The sequence below is a fragment of the Stigmatopora argus genome, chromosome 2, assembly GCF_051989625.1.
Source record: "Stigmatopora argus isolate UIUO_Sarg chromosome 2, RoL_Sarg_1.0, whole genome shotgun sequence".
In the NCBI taxonomy this organism is placed as follows: Eukaryota; Metazoa; Chordata; class Actinopteri; order Syngnathiformes; family Syngnathidae; genus Stigmatopora; species Stigmatopora argus.
The window spans coordinates 13335778-13351293 of NC_135388.1; the positions used below are offsets into that span (position 1 = coordinate 13335778).

General features: G+C 37.4%; 1 protein-coding gene across 4 annotated transcripts in view; it reads right to left on the reverse strand.

Moving 5' to 3' along the window:
• LOC144070630 (CUB and sushi domain-containing protein 1-like) overlaps positions 1 to 15516 on the reverse strand; it is a 332478-nt gene that overhangs the window by 85112 nt on the left and 231850 nt on the right. For all 4 annotated transcript variants that reach the window (XM_077594993.1, XM_077594992.1, XM_077594994.1 and 1 more), the window contains 7 exons: positions 14243 to 14434; positions 12337 to 12463; positions 11960 to 12171; positions 8210 to 8401; positions 6648 to 6786; positions 3625 to 3812; positions 1805 to 1999 (listed from right to left, as the gene is read on the reverse strand). In XM_077594993.1, the coding sequence (XP_077451119.1) occupies positions 1805 to 1999; positions 3625 to 3812; positions 6648 to 6786; positions 8210 to 8401; positions 11960 to 12171; positions 12337 to 12463; positions 14243 to 14434 (1245 nt within the window). The remainder of the gene's footprint in view (positions 1 to 1804; positions 2000 to 3624; positions 3813 to 6647; positions 6787 to 8209; positions 8402 to 11959; positions 12172 to 12336; positions 12464 to 14242; positions 14435 to 15516) is intronic.

A 15516-nucleotide genomic window follows, 5' to 3' on the forward strand; every position in this document is an offset into this window, starting at 1 on the left:
CTCCTTGTGCCCTGCGATAGGATGGCCACCAATTCAGGGTGTCCCCGGCCTGGTGCCCATAGTTGGCTCCAGTACCCCCTTGCGTCCCGAGTGAGGATATGTGGTATGGAAAATTAAGGAATAACATCTACTAAATGGAAATCAAACATATTCACACAAGAAAGAAAGAGCACCAGAGGCTGTGTGAGATTGAGAGAAGGGAATTAGAGGAGGAAGAGAAGCTCATCAACAGATACTAAGATTCTTTCCCTATGCAACAGCTCTCAGTTACCATAGGAACCAGTAAACGTGCATTTTGAGATGGGAGGTGTGTGAAGTAGATGGAAAGAGGGAGGAAGAGAGCAGAAAGCGACGCAAAGAAAATCAGACAGACAGATGAGAAAACCTTTGCAGGAGAGTGAGCGGTGAGAAGTCGTGACATGGGGAGAGAAAAGAGGTTGTGCAAGGGGACGAAAGGTAAAATGAGAGGAAATGGGGAGTGTAAGTGAAGCTGTATTATTTAAGGGGGTCTCAACCCATCTAATGAGCTTGGTCTAAGAGCCCCGAGGAGCTAGTCCTAGACACAGAGAAGGAAAGAGAAAACAAAGTGCCCCAACCATGCAGTGAGAAACTTAAATGCAGAGGAGAATAGAAGCAAGGGAAAAGGAAGGAATTAGTGAGTCAAATTGTATTGACTTCATTTGTAGCAGCAAAGAAAGAAGTGACCATTTAATCATATGCATTGTTTTGGAAATGGGGGCAAGAGGGTAACTTAAATCTATACAACAGGATGAGATCCAAACAGAACAGAAATATGCTGATTGAAAATACTGATGGATTGAGGTTTCTGGATACAGAGCAAAAAAAAAAATATCTGCAACATATGCAAGGAGGTAGTGATTGCACAGAATGGCAAGACTTCACTTTGGTGGTAATGGTGTAGCACTGCTAACCACATATTCCTTATAAATACAAGTAGCTATAAGAATAATGTAAAAGTAGCCTTTTTTCTTCCGAAAACTACAAAAAAGGCAAAATATTTTTTCTATTTATTTTTAGAACTGCTTATCCTAACAAGGGTCACGGGTAATGTTTGAGCCTATCCAAGCCAACTACGCGCAGCAGGCAGGGGACACCCTAAGTTGGTGGCCAGCTAATCGCAGGGCACCATGAGATGCTCACACTCATAGCTAGGGGCAATTTAGTGTTCCACCAGCCTACCATGCATGTTTTTGAAATGCATGAGGAAACCGGAGTACCCAGAGAAGAGCACAGCAAACCCGTGGAGAAAATGCAAACTCCACACAGTGAGGACACACCTGGGATCGAACCCACGCGCTGACCACTCAATCACTGGGATGCAGTCAAAAATATTTGGATGCAGTAAAACTACTCCTAAAAAAATACCCCTTAAATTTACTCTAGTAAAAGTAATGAAATTAATTCAGATAGTAATAGTTAATTCAAATAGTACCTATTCACCACAACTGATTTGTGACCACGTCAGATGATTGCATCTCATACAATTATGTATATACTGTAGATTCAAAAATATATACACACAACCACACACACATCAAATGACACAAAAAAATCCAATGGCCTTTTGGCAGATGTCACTTGCTGGGCTCCGTCAGCCATTAATCAAATAGACAGTTGTGACAGATTGGCCTTCCAATCCCTGACAAATCTGTCATGAATGTTCAACATGTCTGCACGCAAACACCCACCCGCACATATCTTTCAACTACTCGTTACTGAAAAAAGTAATATTATTGCAGTAAAGCGTTATACCCAGCACTGCTCAAACAAAAATATCTCCTACCTTTACATGACGGCAGAGACTTGTCCCACACGGGCTTCCCATCATGCCCCATTATACAGGTTATTGTTTCGCTGCCCAAAGTTGTGTAGCCATGATGACAGCTATAGGACACCTGGGATCCCAATTTGTAGTCATATCCAGTCCTACTAGCATTCATGATGTTACCAGGGTCAAAACAGGCTTCCCTTGGCTTTTCTGAAAGGATAAAAAATAAAGTAAGTAAGATCAGTGCATTCAGAAAATAATAAGCTGTAAGATTATAAAACCTTAAATGTTAGCTTTGTAGGACATAATATAAATGAACAGTCAATCTTGCCAGGTAAGTCAGGAAAATAACTGAAAAATTTGCATTATTCAGGCGAATGGTTCCCCAGCTTTCAAACTAATTGAATATTGTAATGTAACGCAAATACATCAATTACCATAATTTTTCAGTTATGCTTCTTGAAACCCCCATGCCCTCCCCTCAAACACACACACAATACCTGAACCGTTTTAGGGTCGTGGGGGGTGCTGGAGCCTATCTATAGGCAACCATAGCTGCAATTTTATCAGAATTGGACCACTTATACCATTTGAACACCCCCACCCCCCAAAAAATAGCTTCATTTGTTTTATTCTTTTTTAAATATTTTTTTGTCGAGGAAGCATAATGTTTATATGATTAAATGTGATAAACAAACTGGATAACTCTTCTATAGTCTTGGGAGAAAAACTAACAAGGGAAAAATGAAAAGCTAGATTGATGGAATTGGAGATATTAAAAAAAAGACAGGAACTCACAACGTGAAAAAATGACAGTGGTATCTCAGTTTTTATGGATGACTGTGATTGCCTGGTAAAGAATGGAGAGAGAAAAAAACAGAGGAAGAGAGTTGAAAATGGGTGGTAGGCAAGAAGAAAATTAAACAGAAAGATGATTAAGGTAGCATTTTAATTAGAGTGATGGCAGATGAAGGATAGAGAATTAATGACAAAAGTACAGAGGTGTGAGGTGGTCTTGGGAGGCAGACAACAGAGAGGGAGATAATCATTTTTAATTACAGATAAATGGAGTGAGATAGACATAAAATTAAAAATCATTTTTATAGAACTTGACAGAGGCGATCTAGTCTGTAGTCAGGTAAGGACGTAATATTTAGTTACACAATGACAATAGCTGTTAAATCACTATCAGTAAAGCACCTTGTGTAAAACCAAGATGAGGATCAATTTGTTGAGGTAAACAAGTCATGGAATGAGAATAAACATTTCGGCCTTTCAGCTGAAAAAAAAAACACCTCAAAACCTAATGCTATAAGGAATCGTTTTTTGTAGCTAACTTTCTGTTAGCATAAAAAAGGTGCTGTTGTAATTACATAGACTGGTCGACTACTTCAGTCATTTGTTGTGCATCTACAAGAGCATCAAAAGCAGGGGTGGGTAAACTACTCCTCAAGGGCTGCTGTGGGTGCAGGATTTTGTTCCAAATGATCCAACACAGACAGTTTATCCAATAAGGTTTCTGCGGAAATAAGAGACACTTGACAGCAATCCAATGATTGCACTTGTAGGACATCATTGGTGAAAAGGTGTCCTTTTGATGGGTTGGAACAAAAATCCCCACCCCCTGCGGCCTTGTGTGGAGTAGTTTGCCTGCACCTGATCCAAATCAGGAGCTAACCAAAAAGTATTAAGCACAAAGAAATAAGTGAACTATGTTTATTGTTTTAGTTTTCACTGATGTAGAACTATCATTCATCTGTGCTTGACAGTCTTAGTCTAAGAAATGTTCACTGACCCATTATAAAATAGAAAGTAGTGTGAAGATCAAGTTTTACCTCGGAATTCAATGGCGAAACCAGACATGCCCAGTGAGGCGTCCGACCGGAATGCCAGAAAAAGACTGTTACCACTGCTCTCGATCCGCTCTGGAGCTTGGTTGCCTTGGAGACTCGCCAGGAGGGGCCCATTAGAGTCTTCACCCTCGTAAATATGTAGGAAGTCATAACTGGGCTCCATGTTAAAACTGATAAAAGAAAAACAAAGATCGATTCAAACAAAACAGGATGTGTATACTGATTCTGGAAGAGTAAGTGCCATTCATTTATGGATAACGGTATTTCTTTTCCCCCACAGCATTCAAATATGGTAGTCTGATGGAAATTGACACAAAGCTATGGAAATGAATGGTAATCTTAAATCCTTTCAAAGAAATATGGGAAATGCAGATTAGGAAGCAAACGTATTACAGTCACTTATGCTTCCTTTCTGTACATTGTCCATCAGCACATTCAAGGCATATTTTTCCTCCTTAAAATCATCGCAACATTACACAAGAACCTTCATCTCAATTTAGGAGTTGCTAAATAAATTATTAATACTCACTTTTATTGAGATCTTATGGGGTAAAAAAAATACACATGGTCACACAATCCTCAATATTCACATAGTACTCAATGTTGATTCACTCTGACATCAATTAGATCAGTCTTAGCACCCACCAGCCAGTTATAAATGCACACACATATATATGCACTTCTATGTTTGGCATTGGAGTCCAAATTTCTATTTACCTTTATTCTCCACCTGTCTAGTTAAGCTGGAAGTCGTGTGTTGTGTGCGTGACCGTGTAAATGTAAAGAAGCACACGAGGGATGTTAGAGTAAATTCCATTGCCAGCTCATATTCATTTTTTAATACCACAGAGCATATGATTACCGCTGCCGCTGTCAGTCAAGATGTCCATTCGGATGAATTTGGAAACTGCTGGGCCACTAGCATTATATTTGAGCATATTATTTATATACATTTTCTTCCATTGCTATGGTATAACACCTCCCATCATCATCCAATGTGATCATTTTCAAGGTTAACATAAGTCCTGTGACTACTAAAGCCTGTATTTATATCTCATTTAGCAAGGGCTTAATGGCACATAAGCCCCTCTGTGCTGACAAAGTATTATAGAGATCTTTGCAAAGACATTTTTCTGTAATGCCACATTCAAGTATAAATGTCATGAATTGACAAGGCTGAAAGAGCTCTAATATTCAACAGAGATCAATGACAATCTTAGCATAGTATTCAGGTGAGAAAGGTCACTGCAATCATTATAAATGCTAATTTAATTAGCAAGAAAGATTTGACATAGACAACGGGGAAGTTTCTAGGGAATAAACAGAAAGTGATGGTGCCGTAATCAGTAGAAAATCTTAATGATTAAGCTAATAATTCGTATTAAAGATTCCAACACAATGCAAATAAGTTTTACTAAAGTGGGAGACATGCAATGCCTACACTGAAGAAAGAAAAAGAAGAGACAGACAGAAAGAAAGCAAGAAAGTAACTATGTAGTAGAGTATTTTAATATTTCTCATTTGCTTTATATGCAGGGCAGTAAAAAACAAAAAGATGGGGCCTGATTTTCATTTGATCTTCAATCAGTTGAAAACAGGTTTTCACATTGTGTGCTATTTAAACAAAAAAAAACATCAACTTATTTGTTAGAAATGAAAACATATTTTTGCCTGGGCTCAGACCGTCCTTTAGACAACACAATTTTACGCAATTATTCTCTTTCATCCAAAATAAATGCTGGCGTCCAAATAAGTGGAGACCTTTATGTTCATTCTGCTGCACAGTACAAATACTTTTCATTTCAGGACAGATGACTGCCATTTTTATCAAGTTTAGTCCCTGCCTAAATATGTGTCTTATTCACAAAAGCTAAGGTATCATAAAGACAACAGTGCTTAACGTTTCTATTATATACAGCATATTTTTGAGATATAAGCTTTTGGAATGTTCACAATTGTAGGAGGACGGCATAGTACCATTTTTAAAATATTATTATTAAACCTTATACAAAAGAAAACGTTAGCCTGGAATTCAACATTAAATTAGAGGTTTTAGTTTGTGATATTTTCTTCCATGGCCAAGTTAAGACATGCCATTAATTTTAGTCAGATGTCAGCATTAGTGCAGTGCACCCTAATTGCAAGGCTGCAGTGAAAAGAAACTGGAAACACAGGTAATTGATGTAAAACTGCAGCAAATGGACAGGATATTATGTAACGTAGGGCCTAAACATGCTTCATTAGATTGAAAATGAATGCTAGTGTGCGTCCTAACCCAGCCAGTGGAGTTCAACTAATTGGTCTACAGATGCACATACAATTACATTGATGTGTTTTCACATAGATAGCTGTTTACTTGCAATTATCAATAAATCAAGCATGTTTGAGGTGTTTTGGTGAAAGGTGATATCGGACATCTTGACTCACTTAAAAGTGTGGAATCAGATTAGAACACTCAGTGTGAACCTGGAGTTTTAAGTCCAGTCTAAGAGTAATGCTGACCTTGTCCACACTGATTTATGATACAGTTTTCATGATGCCCTTTGTAAGTATCATATATTTTACATACAAAATAAATAAATAAATTATATATATATATATATATATATGAATAAATAGTGTCAATTTAAATACTTTTAAACAAATTAAATGTATTCAGTAAAAATCTGTACCATGACTGAACTTCGTTTCAAATTTCTATGAGTCCATTAAATATTAAAGCATGACTGCATCATTTTAACAAACGTTAGTTAATCCCATTATTATCATCATTCAGCAAAGTATGTCACCAAACACATAGCCGCTTGAAGGAAGTCAAAACTGAGCTGAATGGAAAAAGTGCAATGTGACTTCGATCTTAATATTTTATGACTTTAATCATGTTAGAAATACCAGCGGTGTTTCAGCAGACACAGAATTCCACTTGCAAGTTGAGAGCTAGAATGCATTTTACGTCAGTAACACTTTTATTAAAAGCCCTGGTCACGCATATTTTAGTCTCCTACCTTTTGAAGATAAGCGCAATGACAAAGTCTGGGTTCACTCGGATGCGCCAATCACACTCTTTCCCAGGAGGGTAAGGCTGGGGGTAGTTAGGAGAGAGGATCACTCCAGAAGGACCACTAACGTTACCACCACAGGTTGCTATGGAGAAAACCCAAAAATAATGTCATGATGATGGCCCAATATTACGCCTTTTGGAGATTTTTACACAGTATCCATACACTTCCACTCTCCAAAATGTAAGCAGAAGAGAAGGGAGTTAGCTACTGGAGGACTGGAGGAGTATGGCAAGGGTTAGCAATGAGAGAGGAAACATCTCTTGTTGGAAAAAACAAACAAACAAAAAAATTAATAAATAATTATATATTTATATATATATATATATATATATATATATATATATATATAATAACATTATGAATAAAATTCAATGAAGTTCAGTGTTTGCATTGTTAACTTTTTTTTTAATCACACATATTAGGCAAAAGTTGTGTGCAAACCAAAAACATCTCTTTCCCAAAGAGCGCACCTCAGGATTTGTGTTTTAACTTTGGCTTGAAGAACACTACAAGTGATACCTGGCTGGTCAAAAACGACCAAATGTACAGCTTGGCGAGCACATAAACTAATTGTGTGAAAAAATGAAAAATGCATCTTCTCAGAGCCTCAGCTTCAACAGCCCGTATTTCAGTAAACAAACATCACCTTGGACATTTGAGCATTAAACTGGATGAGATCTATAAAATGGAGCATCTGTAACAAATCTGCAGGGTTGTGTGAGGAGCTGCTTGTGAGTTATTTCTCGTGACAGCCACACTTCATAACTGGAGTCTGCCCTCACAGCAAAAGCAAGGGCAGATTTTGTCAATATGAAGCTGGTTATCAAGAGAGTATGTACATAAAATATTGCACTGCAATTAGTAGGATATATTTTAATAGTACTGAAACTCAATCTTCAAATGTTGTAAAGGGCGAGATTTATGAAAACAAAATTCCCCGGGAAAAAATATGTATTCATTGCAGTGCACAGTTATCACAAATAACTTTATTTATTTTTGCATTGCATTCCATTTTTAATGCTTTATATTTACGAATCAGTTACGATTCAATAGTTGTGAATTCAAGTTGCATTATTATGTAACATAATATAATTTGTTTTGTTATTACCTGATTATGATATAAGTTAGGGCCATCATCTAACACAGTTAACGAGACCCTCTGGTATGTAAGACCATATGGTACAACAGCAAGGAGCTAATCACGTGAAAATCAGACTGAAAGTCTCGTAAAATAGTGGCACACTTTTCACAAAACACATTTTCTATCTGATTCATGTGCCACAAATCTCACATAATTAATTAACAGAGGTTAAATGCAACTAAAGTCCTACAGGACATCATAAATAAACTTATACCCTGAAATTGAAGTTTCTGTTACGGTTTCTCGTGCCTGGCTTCTGAATGATAAGGACAACTTTCCATTTTATCCTAGTTACTTTTGCTACCATCATTCATTCTATATATGAATTGCAGTCATACAATCAGTGAGTGTAATGCACACCTACCCATACATGTTGGACGGTCAGGCTTCCAGTAGAATCTGTTATCCATGCGAACACAAGTGATGGTGTCTTGGCCTTGGAGTTGATAACCAGGGTCACACTGGAACGTCATACTGTCGCCGGGCTCCTTACTATCACCGTATCTAGAGCCATTTACTGGGATGCCAGGGTCATTACAGGTTGTTGCTGTTGTGGCTAGAGAAATCAAACACAACAATATTATCTGTCTGAAAACAAAAACAATTTAGGAACCCACAATAGTCCATTATGTGGTGAGCCCAAAAAACCACGAGTGCCAGCATATTGAAACTGCAGGCAAAATGTTGCATATTGTGTATAGACAGTATTATCTGACATGGCATTGTTTTGTGTCAAGCTGTGAGATAACGCTGTTTAGAATTTGCTATAAACTGCAGATCCATTCCAAAGTGATGTCTGTTATTTGGGAGGGGAGCAGTGTGTCATCTAAATTTCAACAAATCAGCATTCTGAGTGTTGTCAATAATCCAACATGTCGGGATCTTCAATCACAAGGGTATGTTTCATATCGCTTTAAAATATAAATATTTACTCTTTACTTTTGTTGATTCTGCAGGGCAAGTAATATTTTCAACAATCAATAGGGATGGATGGACTAATTAAGCAAGAACCAGCAAAGCAGAAAAAATATAATTCAGCTGTGGGATATTACTGAATTCTTTCATTTTATTCAAATATCCCACCTTAGCCTTGATGTTCAACTGTGTTTTTGTAGTCTTGCTGCCTGGGATAATACTTTCTGTCATTTTGTGAGGTTCTGATGACTTTATTTAAATGTGTGAGAAACTTGCTTTGAGACTGATAAGATAAAGTATACCAATAAAAATCACTTTGGTGTTTCTTAACATGGTTCATTGCACTTGATACATGGCTGATAAGGGAGGTAATTCTGCTTTTGGAGTTCAAAATGAAACCTACACCACCAAAAAAATAACTCTTCTAATGATGATGGAGGAGGAAAAAAAATGATAAACAACATATTTGATTGTTATAATTATCCTTTTTGTTTAGTGAGATAACACTCTACATAAAAAGTGTGACTGTCATCTACCAAAGAACAAGACACATTACTTGAATTTTGGGTGATTTTTACAAACCAAATAATTCAGAATACATCACTAGAACTTTGTTGATATGACTTGAAAAAATAGTTTACAACAATCATCATTTTAAAAAACAACATACCCATACAATCTCCGAAAACAACTTTTAAAAAGAGTAAGAAGATCTTATTATGCAAACCAGCATTTATTCGGTATAGTGTTGAATATCACCTTTCTCTAATGATAAGCTAACATGGGGGAATAAAATGAATTAACATACTAATGGAACAAATAACCAGGCTTTGATTAGTATGTAGTGTGCCAATATTTATTTTGAAAATGAGGATTTAAAACCAATTGTGCCTGAGAGATTGAGGCACATGGTGGTACATATAAATATTAATTATGGGGAATAATATCATTAAATGTATGCATTTTGTACTAATTTGAGTAGACATTGCTGCACTGATCTGCCTTATTCACAAAGAAATTGAGAACACTAAAGGAGAAGCAGGCCCACACCACCTGAGAACTGGTTTACAGCACTTCATTTCATTTTAAGACAGAACACTACTGGGAACCTTGCATCTTATTCACTAAGCTTGGCTGCCTCATCCCTGTCCAACCCTGCCAAAGAAGCTATTTCCTCCTTCATTTAGTCACGATCGCCACAAGTCATTGTTGCAGAACTGTTAAAAAACCAAGCCAAACTAAAAAGTTAAAAAAGCATTTTGAGTTAGACCACATATTTAAGCAAAGGCATCAGACATACCGTATTTATACGAGTATAATGCGCACCCATGTATAACGTGCACCAATAATTTGTGACTAAAAATGGGTATATTTTTTTCAGTTTTTCTCAGCTCATACCAAGGATTGTACCGGAACTGGTAACTGGCAAATGCTGAACATATGCCGCCATGACAAAACATTTATTCACAAGTGGTATGGAATTCTGGTAAAACAAACTACTACCAATATGAACACAACTCTCAAATGGAATTTACAATTGTAAATCCTTAGCCTAAAATCATCATAATATTCAAAAAAAAAAAGTCTGATTAATTATCATCAGATTCACCAAACAATTGATTCCATTCTTCTTGAGCGTGAATAGCGCTCCCTGGGCGGACTCGTTTCACTGGAGTAACTTTTATTTTTTTTATTTTTACCCCTAGTATTACCCTATAAACTTGCTGAAGGCTATTTGGAGAGGGCTGGCTTTTGGAAAAGAAGAGAGATTATCGCCATCAGGCAGACAAAGACAGCTTTTATGTCTCCCATTATACATAATGGCTGCAAAGGGGACTTTTTCACTGGCAGAGGGTAGTGTTTTAATGGGATTTGTGTATAATGCGCACCCGAACTTTGCTTCAGTTTTTTGGGAAACATTTTGCGCATTATACTCGAATAAATATGGTATTTACCGCCTTCACCACAGTATCCCAATTTGATTGTATGGCATACAATGTTGAAAGATAGTCTGAATTGATCAACCATGAGATTAATTTCCTGCAACCATTACATTACCATCAGTCTCAATTGCCCTTTATTTTGTCTTCCAGACATAAAGACAGCATATATTTTAAACTCAAGAACCCTACATTCAATCTTGTTCTACTGTTACATTTATGGATCAAAGTGTCATCGACAATATTACACATTAACCTCACAGAAAACAGGTATTGTATCTCATTGCGATCACCCGGCTGGGGTTGTATACTGCACATACATCAGGTGGGCATAGTCTGTTGAGTGAGACCTCAGTTGATGTGTATTTTTTCCTATATGGATTAAATGCCACAGGGAACAGTTATGTCCTTCTAAACCTCATACAGAACTGACATGAGGGCCTAATTAGGGTCCATGCTCAACAAAGGAGGGACAGATAAAAAAAACAAGTTCAGATGGTACACACCTGGGATGAGTAAAACCAAGAGTGAATGTTGAATTATAAAACATAGCCTTCACTGAGGTCCGGCTAAGTGGGCTGTCTTGAATGCCGACACTAAGATATTGGCTGAGTTTTCCAGAAAGAAAACATTGTGTGTATGCATATTTGAATAAAAGAAAGCTAAAAAGTACAAAGGTCGTGAGACAGGACTTCTATTTTCTTTACTCCCTATGCTTGCAATTGATTTTTTTTCTGCCAGAGTGGATTTCAGAGACAGGGGTGATGATTCTAAAGCAGTGGTTCTTAACCTGGGTTCAATCAAAGCCTAGGGGTTCGGTGAGTCGGTCACAGGGGTTCGGTGGAGCCTCTGCCACAGAGGTCAAGACACATCGACTCATCATGTCTATTCACGATAACATGCCCCGCTTGACCATCACTGCCTGCAGATGATCACATGACATTGCTTGGCCAATAAGGGGTGCGTGGAATTTATATATCTTGAATTTGAAAAAAAAAAATCACATTTTATTTTACACTAACGTAGGGTTTGGTGAATGCGCATATAAAACTAGTGGGGTTCAGTAGTTTCAACGAGGTTAAGAACTACTGTTCTACAGGAACCGGGCAGAGAGATTTTTGGGTTGAATGGCTTGTAAAAGCAAAGGCCATCCCAGTATTTAAAGGCCAAATTATGTCACGCTTTTTTATGGCGGCAAGTACTGTATTTTAAATCTATTTGTGCAAAAGATGACCCAAGAATTTGGTGAATATACTCACTTGAAAACTGAATGGAAAAGCCTTGCTTGCTTATAAAGTAGTCAGCATCAAATTGAAGCGTCAGTATGTTGAAAGTTGAATGGATATCTTCAGGTAAGGCTGGGCCGGACCATTCTTTCAAAAGAATTCCTCCATCCGATGGGCCAGAAGGCCCATCCCAAACTCTCAGGATGTCATGACCGATCTCAGTGTCAAAGACAATGAAGTGAAGACTGTAGAAAAAATAGATAATAACAACTGCATGTTTGAGTTTTATCTTATCTTTTTTTGTGGCAGTTACTCCAAAAGAAGGGTACAGTGGAAGATTTGAAGTGACTTCAGACATTTTCAATAGCTACCTTCTTACAATATTATGACTCTTCCATCTTATTAGTTACCTGATAGTTTTGCCTGTGTCAGCCTCTATAGTCCAGGTACAGTGGAGATTGTTATCATATGGGGCAGGGTAACCTGGAGAAAGAATTCGTCCAGACTCTGCTCCAGTTATGTGTCCTCCGCACTCCGCTGCAAGGACACGAGACAATGACAATGTTGATCACTGTATCACCCGTCCTAATTATTCGCAATGTTTGTAAAAAAACAAAAAGGAATGCAGGGTGAATTAAATAAATGCTATTGAAAGAATTGACTCATTGACTTCAAAGTCTTTGGACTTTCAAGGTTGCTGAATGACTGAGTGGAGTACTTTTTTTTCTCCCTGGAGTGCTAGGAGTGAAGAAACAAATGACATGAGATAACTGGAGTGGCATGTGTGTTGTTGTTGTTTTTGACTGGTGTTTCATTTATCCACTTTTACTAATTTACACAAGACAGTAGCAATAACCAAGCAAGAATAGTAGGCCGAAACATACTGTATGCAGTAGAAGAATTTGTCTGAGAATGTGTACGGGGAAGAAGACCACTTATCTTCAATTTACTTTGGGAAAGATGGCAAATCGAATGGTACAGATTAGAAATAGTTTTGGGCAAGGCCACTTCCTCTCCAAGCCAGTAAAAGCGAGCATTTTACCGAGCCAGAAAGACAGCCATAATGGCAACGTGATAAATGGCCGAACAGAGTAACAAAGGAGGTAGATGCAAAGGCATTTAGCCCAGGGGCCTGCCAACCATTCTCCTGGCTGCTGGCTTACCTGAAATAAGACAGCAACAAAGCAGCTGCAAATTAATGCTGGACTGAGGAAAAAAAACAGTGTACACCCACAGACACATGTATTAGGCCCACAAGTGTATGCATACACACATACATTCTTTGATTCTATGTCGTTGCCACTAGCAACCTAATCAGGCCATGTCCTGCTTCTGATAGCTCAGGTGTGAGAGAGGGTTAGGAAAAGACAATGTTTGGTTTTACGTATGGGAATTCCAAATTAAAATGTTCCACGAGCCCACACAGTCCCTGCAGTGTCTCAAAGCTTTCAGGCTTTTGTTTGTTGAATATGCAAAATATGCAGGCTAAGTCTAGACTGAAAAAACGGAATAGAGAACAAGCACACTTCATGAACATAGAAAAAGGAGTCATTGTTTCCCAATGGGTTTCTTGATACCAACCAAATGATGTCTGACCTGGAGGAATGAAGTGACCCAATCAGGGGTTATATTGTTACTCAAGCACTAATCAAAAAGACCCCCCCAAAAAAAAGATTGACATTAACAATACTGATTTCATCATTTAGTATGCCAGTTTCAAAGAGTAGTTTGACATTGTAGTAGCTATGAATGTTGTGAGCTTTGACTTATAGGAGATCACCAAGTACGTGTGCAGACCCGTTCAGATCTACTGGTTAAGATGGTTATAACCCAATTGGCAATGTGTTGGAAGGGCCCTGGGAATATCTTGCACATGAGCTGTGTTGAACACAGGGATTTTTGCAGTCTCAAGGGATAAAAGGGCAAAAAAGCACGTTTTGGCTTCATCAAAGCTAGTGGGCACACTGGTATCCAACTCAGTTACTTCTGCTCTATGTTGCAATGCTCGTTTTGCTCCAGGCTTAAACATCTGGCCAGAAATGTGTGAAATGTGTCCATGCCATCCTGCAACAATGGGGACTGAGCAAGCCCGAATTGTGTGTGCATGTTGTTAGGACGGGAACCAAGCTTTGTATGCCAAACATTCTTGTTATGAAGGTAGAAGCTAAGAGCTAGGCATCACTGCCAAAGGTCTGTTTTGAGAAGTAGGTCACTTAATAATGAGGTACATAAGATGCCAACTACAAAAATTCAATTGGAACTTTATAACTAAGGCATCACATGTGCCTATTCTGATACCTTTACTGGTATACTAACCAATGCAGGATGGAGGTGGTTTGTCCCATACACGTCTGTCCCCACTGAGACAGGTCAGTGTACTACTGCCATGGAGACTGTAGCCAGGGTTGCAGGAGTAAAGAACAAATGTGCTGGCAAAATGGCCATCATCCTGGATCTTGTAGCCATAACTAGGGACACCAGGTTCTTCACACCGTACAAGGTCAAAACCTATATTTAAAAAAATATATATAGAAGAGTTGGGCATCAGCACAACAGTATTTCAGTGTAATACAGAATCCAAATTTGCTAAATGTATGCAATTGAGAGAGATACATATATATATATATATATATATATATATATATATATATATATATATATATATATACATATACATATACATATACATATATATACATATATATACACATATACATATATGTATATATATATATATATATATACATATACACATATATATACATATATATACATATATACATATATATGTATATGTATATATATATACACACACACATATATATATATATATATACATATACACACATATATATATATACATATTTACATATATACATGTACACACATATATATACATATTTACATATATACATACATACACAGATTCCATGAATTGAAAATCAAATTATCAAAATGACCTTTACAAGACCTTTAACCTTTAGGAGCAGCTAGCTCAGTAGTGCTACTTCTACACTTTGGGCTCAACCCTCAGCAGAAATTGCGTAGATATGAGACCAAGGCTCTTTTTGCTTGTCAGAAGTGTAAGAAATTGGTATTTTGCTGACAATGAAAGACTATTCTCAAGAGATTTGTGGTACATGACATGTCTTCTACTTTTTTTTCCTGCTGTAACAGTCAAAGGAATTACTTGACCCAGCAAGCTTACAGAGTAAGTAATCCTCTACTTTCCCATATTTGTGTGATGATAAAGAATATTTTCGGAAGCAGTTTGAGACCAATTATTGTACGGGTCATGAGAAAGTTCATTTAGCACTTGAAGCTACATATGTGACGTGCACAGGAGTGGGGGGGAAAAGCAAATAAACCTGCTAGAATTAGCATTTCTTTGCAAAATTCTACTCAACCAACAACATTAAAAGAATGACAGATTTTTATGAAACAAATATAACAGAGAACGTAAAAGTATCAGATCATCATATGCAATATTTGACAATTATTCTTTACAAAACAGATTCCATTAAGCAATAGTCTCCATATATCTCTTGTGAATTTCTCCCTTGAGATTGTTCATCTATTTCTGTCCTTTG